Source organism: Hypomesus nipponensis, chromosome 22 (assembly GCF_054491055.1).
Source record: "Hypomesus nipponensis isolate SF chromosome 22, ASM5449105v1, whole genome shotgun sequence".
NCBI lineage: Eukaryota > Metazoa > Chordata > Actinopteri > Osmeriformes > Osmeridae > Hypomesus > Hypomesus nipponensis.
Genome location: NC_140382.1, coordinates 15,987,572 through 16,012,009, shown reverse-complemented (window position 1 = coordinate 16,012,009; position 24,438 = coordinate 15,987,572). Strand labels below are relative to the sequence as shown.

Here is a 24,438-nt window from a genome sequence, read left to right as displayed (position 1 = left end):
CCTTGAGGCAAAGAAGCACATCGCCGTACATCGGACCTGTGTTGTAGTCTTTGAAGGAGGATATTGGCCTCAGGATAATGGGCAGTCAGCACCTTTTTTCTCAAAACAGGAACAGACAGGGAACTCACAGTAACTAGGGTAATGACAGGACAAAGACTGGACACAAAACAGAAACCTAAATACACAGAACCAAACAATGTGCTACGTCTTGTTCTTTTAGTTGTAGATCACCTGAGGTAACCCTTCAGTTTTTAGTAGTGAGGTCATCTTAGGATAATTCAGTTCAGTGCTAGTTCACGTCAGGACAATCAGTTCAGTTAAAGTAGTTTGCAATAGCAATGTGCAAAAAAATGTTTCTTTAGAATTAAATATCTCATCAACTGAGAATCCCAGAGTACAAGCACAAATAGACATTTTATGCAACCTTAAAACCTTTAAAACCTTCAGTTTTCTGATACTGTGTATCAGTCTTGTATTATTAAAATTATTAATTATTAAATTATTGTAAATAATTTGCATTGCTTTTATTTGACTAAGAGACTGCTTCCTGTTGCATAGCACTGGCATCTAAACAAATTTACGTTAGCAACGTTATCAAACAACCTGACTGAAAATGTCTCTCGTCCGATTACCTCACATTGCAATTCTCTTTGATTTATTGGTTTCTGAACACTTTAAGACCATGTTTCTAAAGTTACCTTCCATTCACACTTATCTGTGAATCCCAACCTGGGGAAGTGACCAACGGAACTCTGTCACCTACACAAAGAAATTCCATCTTTGGAGTATAAAAAGCTGACACCAGATCAAAACATTGACAAATAAATAAAACTTCTGAAATGTTAGTGCACTTACCAAGTCAATATAGATTAATTACCTAATATTTGATGTTGAAGCTTTCTTGAATTTGTAGGATTGTAGGAGTCAGAGGTATTTGAGGGTTGTATTGCCTTATTATCATCTTGTTTTATTACGGCACCCCCCATGTGGACAGAAGGAGAGGAGGTCCAGCAAGGATTTAATTATAGAATGTAAATCTGATCGAGCAATTTGATCATATTCCTTCCACACATAAAAAAATATTAAACGAGTGAATTAAAATATTGTTGAATTACAATAGAGCATTGTATAGCATATTTACAATAATATATTTCCAGTGCAGAATGGTCCTGGTGGGGAAGACAGGAGCAGGAAAGAGTGCATCAGGAAACACTATCCTGGGAAGAGAGCAGTTCAAGGTAGACTTTGCTGCCCAGTCAGTGACAAGACAGTGTGAAAGGGCCAGTGGAACCGAGACCACGGTGTCTGTCATAGACACCCCAGGACTGTTTGACTCTGAGCTCTCAGAGTCCTCTGTCAGGACTCAGCTGGTGGAGTGCATCGCCCTCTCCTCCCCTGGACCCCACGTCTTCCTGCTGGTTGTGGCCCTCGGACGCTTCACAGAGGAGGAGCAGATGGCGGTGGCCAGGGTCCAGGAGATCTTCGGAGAGGCAGCATCGAAACATACAATGGTCCTGTTTACCTGTGGCGACAAATTGAAAGGGAAAAAGATTGAGGACTTTATTGAAGCAGGGGGTGCAAATCTAAAGAAACTCATGAAGTAGTGTGGGAACAGGTACCACGTCTTCAACAACGAGAACATGGAGGACCGAGAACAGGTGCAGCAGCTGCTGGAGAAGGTCACAGCCATGGTGGAGCAGAACCAAGGACAGTTCTACACCAATGCCATGTACCAACAGGTGGAGAGCGCCATCCAGAGGAGAGAGGAGGAACTGAGACAGCGTTACGAAAAAGAGCCCAGAGAGAACGAAAAATTGGAGTCAGAGTTAGAGCGCATGATGGGGGAAATGAAGATAAAAGACAAAACGATAGATGATCTGAGGAGGCAAGTTCTCAGAGAAGAAGCAGAAAAAGACTTTGACAAGAACCCTGGGATAGTGGATCAATTTGCAAAAGTTTTGTGGCCAGACTGCTCCACTCAATGAAATTCAAAAGAACTTCCAATCTCCCCCTGCCTGTCACACATTTTTATATCTTTGCAGACATTTTATCTTTCTTATTGTACATTACCTGCCAGCTCACTTGGGGTTAAGTTATCATTATAACTTTACCTATTGTATTGCATTTCCACATCACATGTTTTTAAATATGATCAGTAATCCACATACACCAAGTGAACAAACCAATAGGTTGTGCTTGTAAACTCTCTGGTCAGTGTATCCTCTCAGTAAACACGTTATGTTTTTTTTGTTTGTTTTTTTTACAATTCCCTCCATTAATGACAGGGAAATTGTCAATCATGTGACCTTTTGACGGCCGTACCATATCCCGCACAGCAGCCTTAACATTGATAACCCTTATACTTCTATAACCTTTCCCAAATGTTACTTTTTGTTATTATTTTGACCATATGCATTGACATACATTATGCACATACACATATCAAATCATTACATTACACATGGGCTTAGATCTGTTCCTTTATTTTGAATTGGCTGGCCTAATGAACCGGAGGAGGGGATGGGAATGTACCAGGTCCCTAAGAAGAGCAGGGGGGGTTACGTGATTGTATTTTTTTAGTTAGAGAAATGCTCACAATAACTGAACCTTTTGACATTTGTCTTCCCCCATGTGTCTTTATTGGTTTGACCTGTTTGTATATGTCTTAGAGTAGGGGTCATTCAGTTTGGTTGTGGGCTCAGGCATGTGCCTGTTTTGGAAACAATAAAGGGATAATTCTACCTACGATTCCTCATGCTTCACTGTTGGGTCCATCACAGACCTGTTGAGAAGTGGAATTGATATTGCTGAAAATGACAAGTGACAAATTATACCATATTTTACATATACTTTGTACTTGAAACTGGAGCATTCATTCACAAGACAAACCTACCTTTCTGCTGTTGCAGGAATTTCAATTTAAGCATAACATCTTAATCCACTGACACACAGATGACTCCCCTGATGTATTTATCTACAGCATATGAAATCTGGTTACCTAAGTGATCTATCCAGTCTCACTGAATGTGTGACACATAACCTGGACCTCTCAACCTTTCCTACAGCTTAATGACAACACATGTAATATAAGTTTTATTTGGCCCATTCATACCCACATATTAAATTCAACTTTGTCTAAGTAGTCTGTGCGCACCAATAAAACAAACTACGAAAAATACATTTTGGTCTTTTTTTTGGTGAACTTCAACAAGTCAAAAGTGTTGTTTAGTCAAGTTATTTGGTTGGAATAAAAACAAAGGTTGGAATAAGAACCTGTGTTCAGCATCAGGTCCCCTTGACTTGAGCAGCTGACCATGTACTAACCTGATGTACAGACACTGCCTCATAAAGCCATCGTCTTCTGAAATGTCAAACTTGATCTTGCTTTCAAAAACATATATCCCATCCTATCCCGTATTTCCCATTCAGTCAAAGGTAGAAGAAAAAAGGGTTCATTTTCTTTATTGCGATCGACAGTCTGTATATTTTAACCATTCACATTGAATTCCTCCTTGTTGATAGTGCAGTTTCAGAGAATAATAAATAAATACAACTATACACGTAAGTCACAAACAGAATACACACACTGTATGTCTACAGACATCAATACAGAAGTTAAACACCAAACACACAGGCAGAAAGATGTTAATATTTCACACAGATAACACAACACATTTAAACAACACCTAAGCTGACATTTCATTCATTGTGTGTAATTGCTTATATATATTTATATAATTTAGCATATCCATATACAGATATGACACAGTGTGATTTTAGATACATAGTGATTGTTCATTTAAGGCAGCTACTTGGCTTGTGTTGTGGACTGAAGGGGAGGTGAGCAGTGGAGTGTAATCAGGGCCAGTTCTCAGAACAGATATACAGTAAATGAACGTGTTCATTAGAACTTGGTCCAGTCTAGTAGTAGTATTGTGTACAGTAGGGCCTATTATATGGCTGAGTTTTGCAGTGTTATATGACTGAGTGTTGCAGTGTCGTTTGCAGTGTTTATGTAATGCAATGTTTCAGTGTTGTAGAAGTGTTGCAGTGGGGTGTATAATGGAGCGCTGCATGTAGTGATGTATGTTCTGCTGTGTGGTGTGTGTGACTTTAAGAGGAGGTCAAGGCCCCCTGGTTTTAAAGGTGAATACAAGCCTGCTTCGTACAGAACACCTGTAAAGTGTGAATATGTGCGTGTGTGTGTCAAGATGTTATTCTTATACCTCTAGCCTGTGTGAGTGTGCGTGTGTAAGAGAGAGAAAAATACAATTTACGTGTGAGAGTATGAGAAAGAGAATGTATGTGTGTGTGTATTTGAGAGGGAGAGAGAGAGAGAGAGAGAGAGAGAGAGAATGTGTGTGTGTATTAAAGAGAGTGAGAGAGAGAGAGAGAGAGAGAGAGTGTCTCTGTGTGTGTGTGTAAGAGAGAGAGTAGTTCAGTGCTGGTTTAGCTCAATCATGGCTGGTTTCTATAAGCAGAGGGTCATATCCTTTTCCGGTCACTGTGCTTTGAGTCATTGTCTTTCTCTGTCCCTAAACACCGAACTCCTTCCAGCAACATGGGCGTCCCGTGATGACGATCTACAGGAGAAAAAGAGAGGGGGGGGAAGGGAAGTCGAGGGAAGTGAAGTCAAATGTTATCATCCCACTAGGGGAAATTTGGTATACATGTACATGAAAAAGGGAAAAAGAGAAGGACAAGATGGAAAGGGAGAGAGAATGAGCAGAAACAGGAAAGGCAGGGAGATACAAAAAGCCAGAGGAGGAAGTGACATAGAGACAAAGAGCACAAAGTAGCAGGAAAAGAGACAAATGGCAAAAAAAAAGAGAATAGTAGTTGTAGAGAGTAAACTTTTGCTGAGATCATGTTGATAGACTGTGATAGTAGGAGGCTTGCAATGAGGTATTATTCCACCAGAGGGAGATGTTAGCATGTTTACTATAGTACAGTATCCATACTGTACGTCCATTTATATACAGAGTGTATGCTCCAGAGTTTGTGTACCCTCACCCATGACGCGTGCCTGCAGTCTGACCCGCAGGCCTCGGTCCCTCCGGCCCCTGCTGCCCAGAGTCAGCTCCTCCTGCAGCACCCCCTCCTGGTGGGTGGTGTACTCACATGTCACCCTCACACCTCCTGTACAGGGAGGGGCGGGGGGGGGGAGTGGGTGGGTGGAGGAGGGAGAAAGAAAAGGAAAGAGAGAGTGAGAGAGAGAAAGATGTGAAAGAGAGAGATAGAGAGAGAGAGAGAGAGAGAGAGATAGTGAGAAAGAGACATTCAGACATTCATTCAAAGCACCCCTGCTCCCCCAGATCCTGCCAGCCTGAGCAGAGTACTCTGAGGGGGAGCAGCACAGATCAGGCGGGTGACACCGTGACTGTATTAGAAGCTGTTAGACAACAGGTCTGACCAGAGCCCTGTCTGAGAGCCCAGAGGGAAGCTCAGATTCAGACCTCACGTAGAGGGCTGCCGGATCTCCTCCACTCACTACATACTGTGTGTGTATGTGTGTGGATACAAATGTGTGTGTGTAAGTCTGTATGTGTGTATGTGTGTGTGTAAGAGTGTGTGTGTGTTTGTCTATTGGTCTGTAATGGGAGCGGTTATATTGATCTGCTAGGCTCTGTTGTCTCCAGGCTGGTGTCTGTCTGGTAGCGGGGCATCTGTGCCCCACCCTGCCTGACCTTCATACTGGGGACAGAGGTTATCAAATAAACAGGCCTGCCCGTGCCCAATATAGACCCAGACAGTTACAGTTTTACATGTCCTGACTATTATTAGCGAACAATCAAACCCCTACAGCCAGTTTCAGATTCATTTCCAAAACACCAGGCTTATCCATAAACATTTGATCACAACAAAGAAAACCCTGGCAGTTTTGAAGATGCCCGCTTCTTGGAATAATGTTTAGTTCTTACTTTAATGCAACATGATTGAAAGTGCTTTGAAGTAATCAAACATAATTTCCCCAAAGATCATTTCCCCAGTGTGTGATGCTGAGGCATTCTCTTGTTTTCCCGACCCCTCTTCATACCCTCGGGTGTGGGCGAGAGGCGGGTGACTCTGAGGTCGGCCCTGGCAGTGGGGGAGGAGGAGGAAGAGGGGAGGAGGGAGCAGACGTCCTTCCCCAGGGATGGCACCTCCAGCATGGTGAAGACGATCTCGTAGCGGTGCTGGGTCTTCAGGAAGCCAGCCTGGTGGGACGGAGAGAGAGGCTGAGTTATGCGGACATTCACACACACACACAAACACACAGTCACACACACACAATTTCACACATACACCCCCACATTAGAACACACACAAATACGCACTCACACATCCTCACGCACACATCACAGATGGCCACAAGATGAGTCATAGACTATTGGAAAAGGAAACCATTACCTGACAAACACAAACACACACACACATACACCCACACACACACACAAGTTAAAAGTACTCTAGGCCTCCTTTAGGTCCCACCCACCTTGACCAGGAAACCGCCGTCCTTCTCTGGGATAGCGATGATGCTGGCGTCGTTTGATAGGTCGTCTCGCCGCGTGGGCGAGCCTGGAGGTTCATCGTCGTCGGGGAAACGCACCCCTCCCCCCTTTGAGGTGGAGCCTTGAATTACACAGAGCATAGCATGGTCAGGGACAGGACACACACATAGAGACACACACATAGAGACACACACAGAGAGACACACACATAGAAACACACACATGGAGACACGCACAGAGATAGACACACACAGATGGAAGCTGACAGAAAATAACTAAAAGAAATAAGAGGAAAAAGGCAGATAGTGGTGCAGACAAACAAACAGACAGACAGACAGACAGATGGAATGCAGTTTGTGGTTGTCTGTGTCTTCATCTTAAATAACACACATGGAATTATAGGTTTAAAATAGCTGAGAGGGAATGAAATCGACGCAGATAATATGAGGCAATGGCAGAGATTAAATAATCTAAATCCAGACCATGTCAGATGCAAAAATAAGGACACACACGTCTCACACACACACCACTTATTGTGTATTACAGTACACACGCTACACATAACACTCTTTCTCTCCCACACACATGCTAAACACACACACAGACACACGCACACATACACACAGCCTCTTGGTATTCGGGGGGCAGTGAGGGACTCACCCTTCCTCCCTGTTGCCATGCTGACGGTACGAGTGAGACCTGGGACAAGGGTTCAGACAGACTCAGAAGACAGGTGCCCTGTTGATGATGTCATCACTGACCTCCTGTGGGAAAGGGCCGATGACATCAAAGAGTAAAAAAGGGAAGGAGGAGCGAGGGAAAGAGGGAAGGAAGTAGGAGGGAAGGAAGGAAGTAAATAAGGAAGGAAGGATAGAAGGGCAGAAGGAAGTAGGAAGGAAGGAAGGAAGGAAGGAAGGAAGGAAGGAAGGAAGGAAGGAAGGAAGGAAGGAAGGAAGGAAGGAAGGAAGGAAGGAAGGAAGGACAGGAAGAGAGGGGGAAAGGGGGAAAGGGGGAAAGGGGGACATAGAAAGGCAGGGAGAGAAAGGACAGAATAATCAATGTCCTTCAGGTGATCACCATGCCATTGGTGAACAGTTTCCATCAAGTCTCCTGAGAGACACTACGATCCTTTCGTGTGATCTGCTGTCAGGTCAGGTCAGTGTTAGAGGGGAAGGGTTAAAGCTGTATGATGAGGGAACGTTGATCCTTAAACAGTCCACATGGGTAGCATCTGACTCAGAGCATCTGACAGCACTCCCTGTGTTCCAGAACACCTCCCTTCCCTCTGAACTCTCTGGAGTGGGAGATGAGTCCACACTGTGTTTATTTATTTACTACTATATTTAACTTTGGAGACAAAGGCAGAGAATTGGGACAGACTCTTCACTGTATGACCCATGATGAACTTTTCCCTGGTAATCCCACAGTTGTTTTGGTGAGAGAGAGAGAAAGAGAGAGAGCGAGAGAGATAGAGTGTGTGTGTGTGTGTGTGTGTGTGTGTGTGTGTGTGTGTGTGTGTGTGTGTGTGTGTGTGTATGTATGTATGTGTGTGTATGTCATTAATAGTCCAGCTGGGACTCTGAATGCTACAATGGCAGAGCTGACGTACTCAATAAAGAAGCTTATCTCAGCCCAAAGCTTAGCAGCCAGCACAAACTACTAAAAGAAACTGTGATTTTCTTATGGGTTTGACACTATAGACAAGATCCTAATTCACAGACATCACTACTATGATCACTAGAAAGAGACATTCTGATTGTTATGTAACCTAAATCGCCAATCGATAGGGAAAGAAAACGAAGATATTGTAGAAAACACATTGTGACCTTTCTCGGTTGTCAGTGATGAACGGCAGACAGAGGGAGAGCCATAGACAAAGTCGTTGTCTTCTCCGGAGCCACCTGCCTTTATCGAATGACACGCGCATGCGGCAACCGCTGCATGAAAAGCGAAACCGCACCAAAGAAGGGCGCGGCGCGCGCTGCGTTTATTTTACAGTTTGATTTGGTTTGAGTCACCATCCTCGTTTGGATTTCAAAGAACGATTTACATAATTTACGGACGTATAGGAGTTAAGGGACATCTCTTATTTACATTAGGTTGGAGTTGCAATATGGTGGAGGAGGAGACTGGTCACGATGTCGCCCATCCCGCGCCAGGATGGAGTTGTCGTTACAACTCTCAACGAGCGACAACCAGGCCGAGTCAATAATGCAGCCGTTTACTACATAAAACACCTTTAAACCCGTCAGTTCTACCCAAGACTGTGCCGCAGCAATTTAGACGCACTCGTCATTTGATCATTTCATAAGCAGCAGTCTGGTGCAACCAGATATCTCCCAAACAACCAAGCGAGCTTCGAACTATGAACATACATGATTAGAAATACAACCAAAAAGATGATCAACTTACCGCGATTATATCTGTTCAGTGCCAATTCGTTGCGCAACTCATATCAAACCGAATGTTATCACTGAGGTTATCACTTCATTCGAACATGCGGTTCCTTGACAGGGCACTGCACGCTCCGCAGTCCGTTTACCAACTATACGGATACAGCACGACGCACCGCCGCCGCGTACCTTTCTGGTGGATGAGGCGCAATCATCATTGGTCGATGGTTTCTGACAATAGCGCGGGGCAGTCTCATCAAGATGAGGGGTCGACCAGTCTACTGTCTACATGACTCTGCCTGGTTGCTTTGATGCTTCTGTTCATATATGTGAAGTTCCCATTGAGGCATCTATTTTTCTCATTTTATTCGATTATCAAATAACGTAATACACCAACTCATGCATAAAGACCACAGATAGGCCAAAGGTATACAATAAAGAATAAAAAAAAGGAAATCAGATTTGAGTTAGAGAATTTAAAGATAGACAAATGACAGAAAAATAAACATGGTTCTAAACAGGGCATAACATTTTCTATATTTGCTAATCAATGTGAACAGAGATCAACAAGCATGGAATGAGATTCAACCCATCCTCTCTCGGTACATGTCAATACTCCTTCCTTCCTTCCTTCCTTCCTTCCTTCCTTCCTTCCTTCCTTCCTTCCTTCCTTCCTTCCTTCCTTCCTTCCTTCCTTCCTTCCTTCCTTCCTTCCTTCCTTCCTTCCATCCTTCCATTCTTCTCCACCTTCTTTCCAAACCCAATGCAAAACACTAAATGTCCACTAGATGTCAGCCTCTACCTGTCAGGACCAGGTCAGGTGCTCAAGCACTGGCACAAGACTGCTTCGTACAAGACCTGTCTACAGACTATTGGAATGTGAATGTATTACCTACGGACTACTGTAAGACAACTATATACCAGAAACATCCAGATTGACCTCATCCACTTCTAACTATGAGTAAGCCCCTCCGCCCTCCCCATTGCAGAATCCTCAGTCAGGCAGCGAGACGGGACAGATGACTAGAGGTGCCTCGTTGCAGCCGGACTTGTTGGTGCAGGGGGAGAAGAAGGGGTGGATGGTGTCTGAGAAGCGATCCGTGTACGTGTAGATCAGCAGCTTGGCCTCCACGTCGTAGAAGGACACCTGGCCCTTCTCGTAGTCCACGAACACCCCCAGCCTGCTGGGTCTGGTGGTCAGGCCCAGGGCCGTGGAGGGCTCCGTGCGGAAGGCGTAGTCCGTCCGGTCCCTCAGCGACAGAAACCAGTACCCGTGGGCGGGGCTCACAGTGATCTTCCCCTTCCTGTTGATGGAGCTGCTGGCCACGCCCACATCCCAGTCCGTCTTCCCTCCCACCTCCACCTGGATGGATGGAGGGAATGAATAAGGGAAGGAGGGAGGGAATGGGGGAGGAGGTAATGAATAAGGGAGGGAGAGAGGGAAGGAATTCATTTGAGGGTGTTTACCTACAGTCTAAATTGTTTTGTTGGGTGTGTGGCTATGTGTGTGTGGGTTTGTATGTGTGTGTGGCTGTGTGTGTGTGTGTGTATGTGTGTGTGACTTTGTGTGTATGGCTGTGTGTGTGTGTGGCTGTGTGTGTGTGTGCGTGACTTTGTGTGTGTGTGTGGCTGTGTGTGTGGCTGTGTGTGTGTGTGCTCACCTCCCAGTAGTGGCGTCCAGAGGAAAAGCCGGGTTGCCCCAGAACGCAGACCACACGGTTGAACCTCTGCAGCCCGTCCTGCACGGTCTGGTACTGATCGCTGCAGCGCACCTGCTTCCTGTCCTCAGAGATGAGGAGGCGGGGGTGGGCCGTGGCCAGGTCCAACGTCACGTCAACTATGGAAGGGAGCAGGAGACCGGGGAGGGGTGAGAGTGGGAGATGGGGGGGGGGGGGGGGGTGCAAGAGAGGGGAGACGGGGGGACGGGGAGGGTGCAAGAGAGGGGAGACGGGGAGACGGGGAGGGTGCAAGAGAGGGTAGACAGGGGGGGGAGGGTGCAAGAGAGGGTAGACAGGGGGGGGAGGGTGCAAGAGAGGGGAGACGGTTGGGGGGTAGGGTGCAAGAGAGGGGAGACGGGGGGGGGGGGTGCAAGAGAGGGGAGACGGGGGGGGCGTGTGGAAGGAGGGGGAGAAAGTGGGGGGTGCGTGTGGAAAGAGAGGGGATGAGGTGTATGGAGGGAGAGAGAGTCCATCAGCGGAAGAGCAGTTTCTTGTATTTGTATCGGTCTGTGTGACATATGAGAGTTGACAGACCACTCTACTAGTGAACCTACCTGCATATTCTTGCACCTTCCTCACCTCTGCAGAGAGAGGGAGATGGAGAGAGAGAGATGGAGAGAGATAGAGATGGAGGGAGATGAAGAGAGAGGTAAGGGAATCAAGGATACGTTAAAACACTTCAGTTTTGATCGACCCTCTTGTGTGTGTGTGTGTGAGAGAGAGTGAGAGAGAGAATTTAAAGCTTACTTGGGTTGGGTCTGGAGACAGTTTGGTCTGTTGGTGGCTGTAAACCTGCTGGTGCTACAGAGCCACCTGTAGAAAGTACGTTTCAGAGCTCATTATACTATTATATTAGAGTCCATTAGATTCCATTATATGCTTCGACAGTGGTGGTGTCCAACATGTGATATGTAATAAAGTATGGCATTTTTCATTCATAAAATTCCTCATTGTACACATTGATTGACTGAATCTGACTGTGTGATAAAAGATGTATGCGTGATCAGTGGTGATCACTCACAGATTTCAGGCAATTTCCTCAGCTCTTCCTGGAAACGCTCAACCATTTGATTGACTGTTCGAAGCACCAATCCTGAGGAGAGCTCAGAAGTCACATTGGCGTCAGACCAATCCCTGGTCTGCGGAGGGCTGGCAATGGTGGGGAAAGTCTGCAGGTGGAAGAGAAGATTTGAGAGGAGGTAGAGGAGCATGGTGGTTAAGGAGCGAAAGGATGAGCTTTCAGTGAGACTTGCCATTTCTCTTTTCAAGGTCAATAGGTCCCTGATTCCCAGCCAGCTACTAATCAAACAGCTGGTCAACACTTTCTAATGATGGTAAAAAAATTCCTTTGCCATCGATTATGTATCCTTGGACATCGTCACAACAAGGAGGAAGAGGGGAAAGTTAGAGACCAGGCGCCCACCCTGAGGAAGAGCACACAGTCGTCCGTCTGTCCCAGCTGTGTGAGAGCACTGCTCTTCTTCTTCAGCTCCGAGATCTCCTGCTCCAGCTCCCTGAGGAGCGCCTGGCCGCGGTGTTGCGCCGCCCTCCTGGCCGTCTCCACCAACTGCAGAAGCTCCGCCTGGCACCGCTGCACGCTGGCCACCAGGGAGGTGAACACATGCACCGTGCCCTGCGTCTCCCGCTCCGCACACACCTGGAGAGAGGGGGAGCGAGGGGAGGGGAGGGGAGGGGACGGGAGGGGAGGGGAGGGGAGGGGAGGGGAGTGGAGGGTAGGGGAGGGGAGGGGAGGGGAGGGGAGGGGAGGGGAGGGGAGGGGAGGGGAGGGGAGGGGAGGGGAGGGGAGGGGAGGGGAGGGGAGGGGAGGGGAGGGGAGGGGAGGGGAGGGGAGGGGAGGAGTAGATAAAGGAGAGAGAAGAGGACATTGTCCACCCCCACAATCCTATATTATCAGACCACTGCCTGGTTACCTTTAAAATGGATCTCTGCCAGAGCCTTGGAGGCACCCAGAATATTTCTACTAGCCGCTGCATAACCCCAAACACAGCTATGGAACTGGCTAATATTCTACCTGCTGCACTAGAAGCACTGGACGTCCCAAATAAATCATTAAATGCTAAAACAAGGGATCTGAATTTGGTTCTTCAGTTATCCCTAGATTCTGTTGCCCCACTCAAACCAAGGAAAAGAAAAGACAAGAAAATGGCTCCATGGTATTCAGAGGAAAGCCGCACTCTCAAGAGGTCCACTCGAAAATTAGAGCATAAGTGGCGTACCACTAAATTGGAGGTTTTCCGCCTGGCCTGGAAGGACAGCCAAATTGAGTACAAGCAAGTCCTCATCAGGTCCAGATCAGAATATTTCTCGAAATTGATTAGTAAGAACAAACACAACACAAAGTTCCTATTTGATACTGTTGCAAAACTCACTAAGAAAAGTACACTCTGCGTTAGTTCAGATCTCTCTCCCAATGATTTCTTAGATTTCTTTGACCAAAAAATCTATGCAATAAGGGACAAACTACAGACTAGGCCTGGAGGAGTGGCCATCAACACAGAATTTGACTCTATACCCAGCATGCTGCATGTTGAGGCTCTTACCCACTTTAACCCTATTTCTATGGAAGCGTTCATCGAGCTGGTAGATTCCTCGAAACCCATCAGCTGCCTTCTTGATCCCCTCCCTGCCAAACTTTGTAGGGAACTTCTCCCTATTATTGGACCTTCCATGCTTAGTATTATTAATGAATCTATTGTAACTGGACAAATCCCTGACAATTTCAAACAAGCTATTATTAAGCCCCTTCTTAAAAAACCAAACCTGGATCCAGGTTGTATTAGCAACTATAGGCCAATTTCAAATTTGCCATTTCTCTCCAAAATTTTAGAAAAAGCTGTGGCACAACAGCTAACTGAGCACCTCTCCTCAAATCAGCTTTATGAACCTCTCCAGTCTGGATTTCGTCTTCACCACAGCACTGAAACTGCATTAGCTAAGGTAGTCAATGATCTATTATTAGCCTCTGACGCGGGCTCTATCTCTGTTCTGGTTCTTCTAGACCTTAGTGCAGCATTTGACACTGTGGATCATGAGATTCTCCTGGAGCGTATGGAGAACTATGTTGGGATCTCTGGTACTTCACTTCAGTGGTTTAGATCGTATCTATCTGATAGATCACAATATGTCCACTATGATGGTTGCTCATCCAGGAGCACTACTGTAAAATACGGAGTACCACAGGGTTCAGTTCTAGGCCCTCTGTTATTTTCACTCTATATGTTGCCTTTAGGAAACATAATTAGAAGCTCTGGGGTAAATTTTCACTGTTATGCAGATGATACTCAGCTATACATGTCCATAAAGCCTGGAGAATTTCCACATGCTATGGAAAAATGTGTTTCCGGGTTGAGAACTTGGATGACAGCAAATTTCCTTCTTCTTAATTCGGATAAAACCGAGGTTCAAATTTTCGGCCCTAAAAAATACAGAAATAATTTATCCAATCTGACCTTAAACTTAGATGGTGTCAAAGTATCTCAAAGCCAGTTGGTAAAAAATTTAGGAGTCACATTGGACCCAGACCTTTCGTTTGAGTACCATATTAAACAAATCACCAGAACTGCATTTTTCCATCTACGTAATATTGCCAAAATACGAAAATTCCTCTCAAAGGATGATGCTGAAAAACTAATACATGCTTTTGTTACGTCCCGATTGGACTACTGCAATGTGTTGTTCTCTGGCCTCCCAATTACCTACTTGAAAAATTTACAGCGGGTACAAAATGCTGCTGCTAGACTATTGACAAAAACAAGAAAGTTTGATCATATAACATCTACTCTTATCTCTTTACACTGGCTCCCTATCCAAGCCAGAGCTGATTTCAAAGTTTTACTACTAACTTACAAATCTCTACATGGATTGGCACCACTGTACCTCTCCGGTCTCCTTGCACCCTATTGCCCCGCAAGGACTCTAAGATCTCAAGATGCCGGCTATCTGGTAATACCCAAAATTAAGAAAAAAACTGCTGGAGGTAGGGTGTTCTCATATAGAGCACCTCTTCTCTGGAACAAATTACCTGTCTCAATTAGGGAGGCTGATACTGTTTCGACATTTAAAACTAGATTAAAAACGTTCCTGTTTAGTCAATCCTATGATTGTTAAATGTGTGTACTTTCTATGTAAACCTGGGGTGTGCGTTTGCCTATGTGTGTATCACATGTAACTTTTAAATTGTAATTTTAGCTTATGTTCACACTGCCCATTTAAATGCTACAAATAAAGTAAACCTGTTATTGTATATTGTTACTGTAATAGTTCCGTTGCTGTATATTTTAATTGTTATAGTTTACTAGTTGGAGACAACGGGGGGCTGGTTGTTTTCATCCTTATTCGTATAAATATAACCTATTTTAGAGTTGTTTCCCCTGGAACAGATTTCATGTTCCAACCAAGGGGGGCTGTCGCTGTCTTGGTGTGTGGGGCTGCATCACATACCCTCTTAGCTTTGTTAAATTGCTGCACTAGTCCACACTTGACCGGTGGGGATCTCATTCTATTACGACTGAAACTGTTAGCTGCTCCTGGCATTCTCTAATCCCTGTTCTCCTCTCTGTCCCCCCCACACATCCCTTGTGGTGTGGGGGGTCTGAGCTGTCAGGACCTGCCTGGTCGTCGGTCTACCAACGCTGGACCAGGTCGTCAACCGGAAACCAGCCTCCATGACGGTCAACAGCGAGTTTCCAGGTCCCATCCAACGTCTATAAAGCCGAACAATGGATTTTTGGTGTTTTAAAACCCATTGACACTGTATGACTATGTTTAGCTTGTGTTCTGCTCCTCTCTCTTGCCAACCGTCTCTGGAGGAGGGGATCCCTCTCTGAATTGCTCCTCCCAAGGTTTCTTCCATTTTTTCTCCCGTTGGGAGTTTTTCTGGGAGTTTTTCCTTGTCTTCCTTGAGGGTTTAGGTTGGTTGAGGGGCAGTTCTATGGGCGTATGTGAAGCCCTCTGTGACATGCTTGCGTGTAAAAAGGGCTATACAAATAAATTTGATTTGATTTGATTTGATTTGACAGAAGTCAACAGGAAATGGGAAGAAGAGACTCTGAAACATGCTTGAAAAGTAAGATGTGGTCAAAAGGAATGAAGAGATTGAAAGAAACAGAAAAAAGAGAGGTGTGTCACCTGTATGTCCTGCAGGCAAGTCTTGATCTCCTCCACCTTCCTCTCTCTCTCAGTGATCAAGTCCCTCAGCTCCACCTCTGTGATGCCCAGCTGGGACTGAGGACACAATCAGAGCAGACAAGCCCGCGTGAACACACAGACGCACACAAAATGCTCTCTCACACATACACTCCCCACTCTCTCTCTCTCTCTCTCTCTCTCTCTCTCTCTCTCTCTCTCTCTCTCTCTCTCTCTCTCTCTCTCTCTCTCTCTCTCTCTTCCTCACACTCCTGCTCCCTACTTTCTTGATCTGCCACTCTCTCTTGGCAGGTAAGATCATGTGGCCCTGGTGCTCTGTCTCCACGCAGGTGGCGCACACACACGTCTGGTCTGTCCTGCAGAACAAGTCCAGCCCGCGCAGGTGGGCGGGACACAGCGGGGCGTCGGGGGTTGAGTCAGCCGGCCCACTCAGGGTGAACCTCCTCTGTGAGGGCAGGGCCGTGCCGGGGGAGGGTGGGGGAGGGAGTGTGTGTTGCGGAGTGGACGGGTGAGGGTAGGAGACTGGCGGGGGAGTCCGTGACGTCGCAGGACGCTGGAAGCGATTCTTCATCTCAGCGATCAGGCTGACCGGCATCTCTCCTGGTCTTGGGGGTACGGGGGGGCGCGAGTCCGGCCCTGACACCCCTCCCCCTCCCCGCCCCCCTTCCACACCTCCCCCTCCTCCTCCCAGTCCTCCCCCTACATCCAGCCCCGCCTCTGACATGCGCTGGAACTGCTCGGTGATCTCCTTCAGCGTCCTGTTGATGTGCAACTCGGGGCGCTTTCGGAAGCTCTCCTTGCAGAGGGGACACTGGCAAGCCTTGTTGCCGTTGCTGTCCCAGTAGGAGCAGATGCACACCTGGCAAAAGCTGTGTCCGCACGGTGTGGAGACCGGGTTGGTGAACACATCCAGGCAGATGGAGCAGGTGAACTGGTCCTCTGACAGGAGACTGGTGGACAGAGACATACTGGAGGAGTGGGGAGGAGGGGGAAGAGGAGGGAGGAGAAGATGGGGGAGAGAGGAGAGGAGGAGAGGAGAGCAGAGGAAACGTATTACTGCAATTGGTAGTAATACAGTGGTAGCAGTACTTCAAGATCTCTACCTGGAAGTGTTCCCACGTGTACACATGTACACGCCTTGCCTGTTCCCATGTGTACGCACGTACACGCCTTGCCTGGGAGCACGCATGGGAGCCCAAACTGACAAGTGTCCAGATAACCAAGGTATGTAAGTTATGCACCCCAGAAAGGAATTTGCCTGTGTCATGTACTCTGTCTCTCTCTCTTTCACACACACACACACACACACACAGACACACACACACACACACACACAACACACTGTGTTACAACACTGGAAGGAAATATTTTTCTTTTTATATCCATTCGCCTGTGGCAAACAACAGCAAACAACTTACTCTCAACAGGAAACACAAACCATCTTCAATTCCTGTTTCACCCATTTGATGCTCACACAATAAAATTCAATGTTTCTTTGTTTCATTCAGCTTTAAATCAATCCCAGTAAAAATAAACAATGCACAGGAAAGGATGAGACACTATCACTATCATTCATCAGAGGAATCTGACAGATTATCAGCTGTCATCAGTGGAGCACAGGTGAGGAATGTCAAGACAGAACTTTAACATTTTGATCATAGGTGATGATAAGAAAGAAGACAATGCACTGCTTTAACTTCATCCAGACAGACAGACAGACAGACAGACAGACAGACAGACAGACAGACAGACAGACACTGCATACCAATATGAGACAGAGAATTGACTAATATTATTTATCGTGTGTTATATAGTAATGGAAGGGTTGTAAGGCAACCATTAACCAGCTTTACTGGGATCCACACTTCACACACACACACACACACACACACACACACACACACATACACAGTATTACGTTTTCAGTACAAACATATAGTAGGTAAAAGTAAACTGGATTAATGTTTAGGATATTCAGATATAACTCTACCTGTTTCAGTGAAGGCTCTATTCTCCCAAATGAATGTTTTCCAGGATTCTTGCTCTTTCTGTCTCTCTTGTCTTTGTAGGTCAGACTGAGATCAGAAACTCATCATGACTGTAGTTAAGCAGGTAACTTCCTCGTTCGTCCCGTCCCGTCCCCTCTCCTCCCCCTGCCAATCCAACCTGCCCAACAGGTGTAGTCCTTTCAAAACATTTCATTCCCTTTTTCCTTTCTCTCTCTCTGGCCTACTATTCTCTCTCTCTCTCTCTCTCTCTCTCTCTCTCTCTCTCTCTCTCTCTCTCTCTTCAACTTCACTCTCCTTCCCCAATTTCTCTCTTCTTATTCTTCTATTACTATCCTTCCCCTCTCTGTTTCTCTTGTTGCCCTATCAACGCCACCCCCACAGACATACTCTAAGGTATGCACCCCCCCCCCTTCTCTGTCTTCAGCTGATCATTTTTGTGACGTCAAAAACGTCTGTTATTGTCAAGGACTACTTTGGATCAACATCAGCATTCACCTCTAACCAGAGATGGCAAAAGTACACACATCCTTCACTCAAGTAGAAGTACAGAGTACAGTTTAAAAAGTATTGACAACACTTTTTCACTCAAGTTGTTTTGTTTTTACCTGTAGAAACGTATTTTTCAAAATCTTTGGTTAAACCTGTTAAACTTTTTCTAATTCTTTTTTTTCAACCTGTAGATTTGTTTCTTTCTTTCAGCCTTTTGAAACTTTTTGTTCACACACAATGATAGGAGAAGCAAACTTTTTTTGGAAACTTTTCTTCGAATTTTGTTTTTTACCCTACACAAGTTTTTTTTCCAAACCTTTTTTAGAAATGTTTTTAAACCTGTAAAAAAAAAATGTGAAACATTTTTTCAACCTGCAAAAACTATTTTTGGGAAAATATGTTTTTGAACTTATCAAAGCATTTTTTAATGAAAATATTTTCAACAGTTTAAAGATTTTAAGTGAACCATTTTTTCGATTCATTTTTTTCAGCTTTTCGAAACTTTTTGTTCACACACAGTGAAAGGAGAAGAGAACAGAGAAGCCTAAAACAGAATAGATTTAAGCAGTTTAGTGACGTATTAGATTTGACCATTTATTGATAACGGTTACAGTTGACATGGAAATAGGTTTGACTTTGGCAGAGTTGTACACTACCCTTTTGGCTATAATTGGGTGCATTTACATTTGAATGTTCATGAATGTACACTGTCCCTCTTGATCAAATAAATACAAATTAAATGAAAATGAACTAGCTTCGCTCATAGCAGAGAAGAATAATCTAGCACACTTAAGCAGAATAAAATAGAGTATGGTAGAGTCAAAACCATTCTCCATTGCATGATGCAAACTTTACTTTTATTTTGTTTTCAACCTGTAGAAATCTTTTCAAAAATATAAAAAAATCATAATAATCCTGTAGAAAGTTTAACTATTCCTAGTATGCTCTGTTGAGTCCACATCCACCACATACATTAGCATTATATTAGATTGTATAAACATTCAAATTAATGTATTCCTAGATAACAATTTAAATAAGTGTTATTTAACCACAAGATTAGCATCCTGGCACACACACCCACTCCTACACATCCCTAACCCCTCCCCTCCCCCAGCCCTCCACCCATTCCCCTCCATCTGCAGGGCAGTCTCCCAGCCCTGTGGAGGTAGTAGAGGGGCTGGAGCACTCCGCTCACGGTGGAGACACCTTCCAGGAAGGGCTCCAGCACGGCTTGTATGTGAGGATTCATAACGTACATGGAAAAGGACACGATCATTGGGATGCTGACCATCCCCGCATATATCAAAAAGAACCTAATGGTATTGAAAGCCCTCTTCTTCATGTCACTGCCCCCCTCCCTCCCTCTCTCTCCCTCCCCTGGCCCGGGACGTTTCAGAGCCCTGAGGACTGAGAGGCAGCAGAACAGCATCACAGAGAACAAGATCAGATACATGCCCATGTACACACAATATAGTAATAGAATACAGTTCGCTCTTACTACAAGCACTGAAAACAAACATGAACCAATAACTATCATCCAGACTGGGGCACTGCAGGCCAGCCTGTACCTCAGGGGTTTGTACCTGAGGAAGACCACAGGGTGGACCACTGCCAGGTAGCGCTCCAGGCAGATGCAGGTCTGGAACAGGGGCTGACCAGCACAATGGAGTCCAAAAGAAAACGCCCGTATGTCTTTGGTGAAACCTGACTCAAAGTAAAGACGGAGGAAAACGAGGATGGCAGACAAATTAAACAACATTTCAATCACCGTCAGGTTGAGGATGAAGAACTCTGAGGCCATGGTCCCACCCACTCCCCTGTTGATCAACCACAGGACGTAGCCATTGGAGGGGAGACCCAGGATGAGGTTGATGGAGAAGGCTGAGATTTCAAATTTAATTCTATCGAAGGTGCCTCCAGACAGCAAAGTGGTGTCATTGGTGTGGTTATTCATCTCCTGTCAGGGTGTGATGTGGTCTCCAGGTTCTCTGTAGGTCTACCCTGCTGTGACACACTAAAGAGCCTGTTTCTAGATTAAATCTAAAAACCAGATTAGGATGCTTGGCCAGAAAAGAGTCAGAAAAGAGTCCACATCCAGGCTAGGATCTTCAGCTTTCCAAGAATACTTTTGTTTTCCAGAACTATTCCAGTTAATTTGGATCACAGTTTCTCTATTCGATCAACTGCAGTAATTGTAACAACAACTAAACATAATTTAATTAAAAAAACATATGGAGAGAGTACAGAAAACACACCTGTTATGGCGACAGATCTCTGGATAATCTGATTGGTATTTTATTTTCAGGTACTGAAACAAAGGCCAACACCCAACCTAGCCCAGCCCTCAGTCAATCTCTTGCTCACATACACACACACAGAATATTTAGAAAGTGATCTGAAATGCAAATTTGTATGTGTCAGGAACACCCATTAGAGTGACTGACAATGAAAGCAATCATGATAATGAAGAATTCTGCTCTTGTGTCACTGATACATATGAAAATCTATTCAAAGCACCTGGGCAATTCCAACGACAGATGTACAATGAATCTTTATCAAATAAAACATTGAAACTTGAAATTGAATTTATAATGAATCCATTTATTGACAAAAACCAACATGTGGTCCTAGTGACAGCTCACTAATCAGCAACCAGAAAAACTGTTAGCAATCAACAAAGAACCATCTTTGATCTAATAATAACTGACGACACTTTGAATAGATTGTTTGGCTATTGTTAAGTCACTCTTTAAAGTCAAATTCTAAATCCACAAAATACAAATAAGACAAACTATGGTCTGTATGCTTATTCCAATAAAGACCATTCCATTGCTCAAGGATTAGGGTTACAGGTGAGAAAGAAAAAAAAGATAAATAATCCTAACTAAATTCCAAAGTACTTTAAAAGCTGTTCATGGAGATGTGGTTGTATTTGTGGTGAACACTCCAAAGTTTAACTATCCCTCCTATGCTCTGTTGAGTCAACATCCACCACACACATTAGCATTATATTAGATTGTATAAACATTTAAATTAATGTATTCCTAGATAACAATTTAAATACGTTTTATTTAACCACAAGATTAACATCCTGGCACACACACCCACTCCTACACATCCCTAACCCCTCCCCTCCCCCAACCCTCCACCCACTCCCCTCCATCTGCAGGGCAGTCTCCCGGCCTTGTGGAGGTAGTAGAGGGGCTGGAGCACTCCGCTCACGGTGGAGACACCTTCCAGGAAGGGCTTCAGCACGTATTGTATGTGAGGATTCATAACGTACATGAAAAAGGACACGATCATTGGGATGTAAACCATCCCTGCAGACATCATGGTGAACCTAATGATATTGAAAGCCCTCTTCTTCATGTCACTGCCCCCCTCCCTCCCTCTTTCTCCCTCCCCTGGCCCGGGACGTTTCAGAGCCACAAGGACTGAGAGGCAGCAGAACAACATCACAGAGAACAAGATCAGATACATGCCCATGTACACACAATATAGTAATAGAATACAGTTCGCTCTTAATACAAGCACTGGAAAAAAACATGAACAAATAACTATCATCCAGACTGGGGCACTGCAGGCCAGCCTGTACCTCAGGGGTTTGTACCTGAGGAAGACCACAGGGTGGACCACCGCCAGGTAGCGCTCCAGGCAGATGCATGTCTGGAACAGGGGCTGACCAGCACAATGGAGTCCAAAAGAAAACGCCCGTATGTCTTTGGTGAAACCTGACTCAAAGTAAAGACGGAGTAAAACGAGGATGGCAGACAAATTAAACAAAATTTCAATCACCGTCAGGTTGAGGATGAAGAACTCTTTAGCCATGGTCCCGCTCACTCCCCTGGTGATCAACCACAGGACGTAGCCATTGGTGGGGAGACCCAGGATGAGGTTGATGGAGCGGTATGAGACTTGAAATGTAATTCTATCGAAGGTGCCTCCAGACAGCAAAGTGGTGTCATTGGTGTGGTTATTCATCTCCTGTCAGGGTGTGATGTGGTCTCCAGGTTCTCTGTAGGTCTACCCTGCTGTGACACACTAAAGAGCCTGTTTCTAGATTAAATCTAAAAACCAGATTATGATGCTTGGCCAGAAAAGAGTCCGAAAAGAGTCCACATCCAGGCTAGGATCTTCAGCTTTCCAAGAATACTTTGTTTTCCAGAACTATTCCAGTTAATTTGGATCACAGTGTCTCTATTTGATCAACTGCAGTAATTTTAATAACAACTAAACATCATTTAATTTAAAAAACATATGGAGAGAGTACAGAAAACACACCTGTTATGGCGACAGATCTCTGGATAATCTGATTGGTATTTTATTGTCAGGTACTAAAACAAAGGCCAACACCCAACCTAGCCCAGCCCTCAGTCAATCTCTTGCTCTCTCACACACACACACACACACACACACACACACACACACGGACACACACACACGGAATATTTAGAAAGTGATCTGAAATGCAAATTTGTATGTGTCAGGAACAACCATTAGAGTGACAATGAAAGCAATCATGATGATGAAGAATTGTGCTCTTGTGTCACTGATACATATGAAAATCTATTCAAAGCAGCTGGGCAATTCCAACGACAGATATACAATGGATCTTTATCAAATACGTAAAACATTGAAACTTCAAATTAAATTTACAATAAATCAATTTATTGACAAAAACCAACATGTGGTCTTAGTGACAGCTCACTAATCAGCAACCAGAAAAACTGTTAGCAATCAAAAAAGAACCATCTTTGATCTAATAATAACTGACGACATTTTGAATAGCTTGTTAGGCTATTGTTAAGTTACTCTTTACTGTAAAGTCAAATTCTTGAAATCCACAAAATCCACAAATCAAACTACAGTCTGTATGCTTATTCCAGTAAAGACCATTCGATTGCTCAAAGTCTGCTTTTATAAAAGTCCTTTGAGAAAGGGAAGTTTCCCAGCCCTGTGGAGGTAGAGGAGGGGATTGACAAACCCAGTCACCACCAAGCAAGCAAAACATACAACAACAACAGAATAGAAATGTGCAAATGTCATCTTGTCCCTCAGATATACAATCATAATGCAGGGCAACTGAGGGATCACAGTGCACAGCAGGATTATCAGGATGATCTTAAATGCCCTTGTTTTCATGGCCTTGCCCCCCTCCCTACCTCTCTCTCCCTCCCCCCCTCTCTCTCCCTCCCCTGGCCCAGGACGCTTCAGAGCCCTGAGGACTGAGACGCAGCAGAACAGCATCACGCCAAACATCACCAGGATCAAAGCATTAAAAATGTAGGAGAATTGATTAGCCAAAGATGTAAAAATGATGGAGACGCCGCTAAAACCCAGAACCATCACCCAGACCAGGGCACTGCAGGCCAGCCTGTACCTCAGGGGTTTGTACCTAAGGAAGACCACAGGGTGGACCACCGCCAGGTAGCGCTCCAGGCAGATGCAGGCCTGGAACATGGGTCGTCCAAAATTAAAGAAGCCCAAGGCAAAGGTAGACACCACTCTAAAAGGTTCGGTTTTGAGGTACAGATATACGATAGCGAAAACGTTGAACAGACAAAACAAGATCTCGGTCATGGCCAGGTTGAGAGCAGATAACTCCGAAGCCATTGTCCCGCCCGCTCCGCTTATGATCAGCCACAGGACGTAGACATTGGTGGGGAGACCCAGTATGAGGTTGATGACATAAGAAGAGACCAATAAAAGGTCAGAAGGAAAGAAATGGTTGAGGGTGTCAGACTGAATTTGATTGCCTTCAGAGATGTTCATGCTTCCTATTCAATAGAAGGTTGCCTAGAAAGACATGTAGAGTCTGTTGAGAGAAAGTGAACATTTTAAGCATGTAGGATGAATGATCACATGTTGCTTTTTATACAAGTAGATACTTGAAAAATACAAAAACCATGAAGAAAAATCTAATACTGCGATTGCACAGTTCCAGCCGAGTTCTAGCCGACTAAGCACATAGTCAAATTGTTTCACAAGTCAGACGTCTATGATTTTACTGGGATCAAAACAATTAAAGGAGTACCAATATATCAACAATGTTTTGACAATTTGAAAAAATTAGGTAAAATGTTCCGATCATGGAACAACATTTTTTCTCAAGTTTTGTTCAGGAATCTGGAATACCACCAACCTGGACTATCTGAGTAGCTTTCTCTTCAAA

The 24,438-nt window shown here is 44.8% G+C and overlaps 3 protein-coding genes and 1 long non-coding RNA gene across 4 annotated transcripts; 2 read left to right on the top strand and 2 right to left on the bottom strand.

The window, feature by feature from the left end:
- Window positions 1–1,160: 1,160 nt before the first annotated feature.
- Window positions 1,161–2,018, top strand: LOC146236832 (GTPase IMAP family member 7-like). The gene is given in 1 exon segment (XM_084687167.1): window positions 1,161–2,018. A coding segment is annotated over 1 exon segment (822 nt). The 5' UTR covers window positions 1,161–1,163; the 3' UTR covers window positions 1,986–2,018.
- Window positions 2,019–3,456: 1,438 nt separating this feature from the next.
- adisspa (adipose secreted signaling protein a) lies at window positions 3,457–9,032 on the bottom strand. Its single transcript, XM_084687166.1, has 6 exons — window positions 8,904–9,032; window positions 7,152–7,255; window positions 6,476–6,612; window positions 6,038–6,197; window positions 5,014–5,139; window positions 3,457–4,583 (listed from the first exon to the last, which is right to left on the bottom strand). The coding sequence occupies exons 2-6, from the start codon at window positions 7,168–7,170 to the stop codon at window positions 4,486–4,488; spliced, it is 540 nt and encodes a 179-aa protein (XP_084543292.1). The 5' UTR covers window positions 7,171–7,255; window positions 8,904–9,032; the 3' UTR covers window positions 3,457–4,485.
- Window positions 9,033–9,238: 206 nt separating this feature from the next.
- Window positions 9,239–17,845, bottom strand: btr01 (bloodthirsty-related gene family, member 1). The gene is made up of 9 exons (XM_084687615.1): window positions 17,759–17,845; window positions 16,031–16,736; window positions 15,751–15,846; window positions 12,026–12,259; window positions 11,624–11,771; window positions 11,350–11,415; window positions 11,157–11,183; window positions 10,546–10,721; window positions 9,239–10,247 (listed from the first exon to the last, which is right to left on the bottom strand). The coding sequence occupies exons 2-9, from the start codon at window positions 16,733–16,735 to the stop codon at window positions 9,879–9,881; spliced, it is 1,821 nt and encodes a 606-aa protein (XP_084543741.1). The 5' UTR covers window position 16,736; window positions 17,759–17,845; the 3' UTR covers window positions 9,239–9,878.
- A 3,242-nt stretch (window positions 17,846–21,087) lies between these two features.
- Window positions 21,088–21,980, top strand: LOC146236829 (uncharacterized). Its single transcript, XR_014740866.1, has 3 exons — window positions 21,088–21,118; window positions 21,436–21,526; window positions 21,690–21,980. It is a non-coding gene; the product is annotated as an uncharacterized LOC146236829 (long non-coding RNA).
- The last annotated feature ends 2,458 nt before the right edge of the window (window positions 21,981–24,438 follow it).

Coding starts and splice junctions, on each gene's coding strand:
- adisspa (XM_084687166.1), bottom strand. Junction 6,198..6,475: donor ACGGCGGTTTCCTGGTCAAG/GTGGGTGGGACC, acceptor CCGTCCCACCAG/GCTGGCTTCCTGAAGACCCA. Junction 4,584..5,013: donor ACTGCAGGCACGCGTCATGG/GTGAGGGTACAC, acceptor TTTCTCCTGTAG/ATCGTCATCACGGGACGCCC.
- btr01 (XM_084687615.1), bottom strand. CDS start 16,735: ATGTCTCTGTCCACCAGTCTCCTGTCAGAGGACCAGTTCACCTGCTCC. Junction 11,772..12,025: donor ACTGTGTGCTCTTCCTCAGG/GTGGGCGCCTGG, acceptor TTCCACCTGCAG/ACTTTCCCCACCATTGCCAG. Junction 11,184..11,349: donor TGTCTCCAGACCCAACCCAA/GTAAGCTTTAAA, acceptor CTCTCTCTGCAG/AGGTGAGGAAGGTGCAAGAA.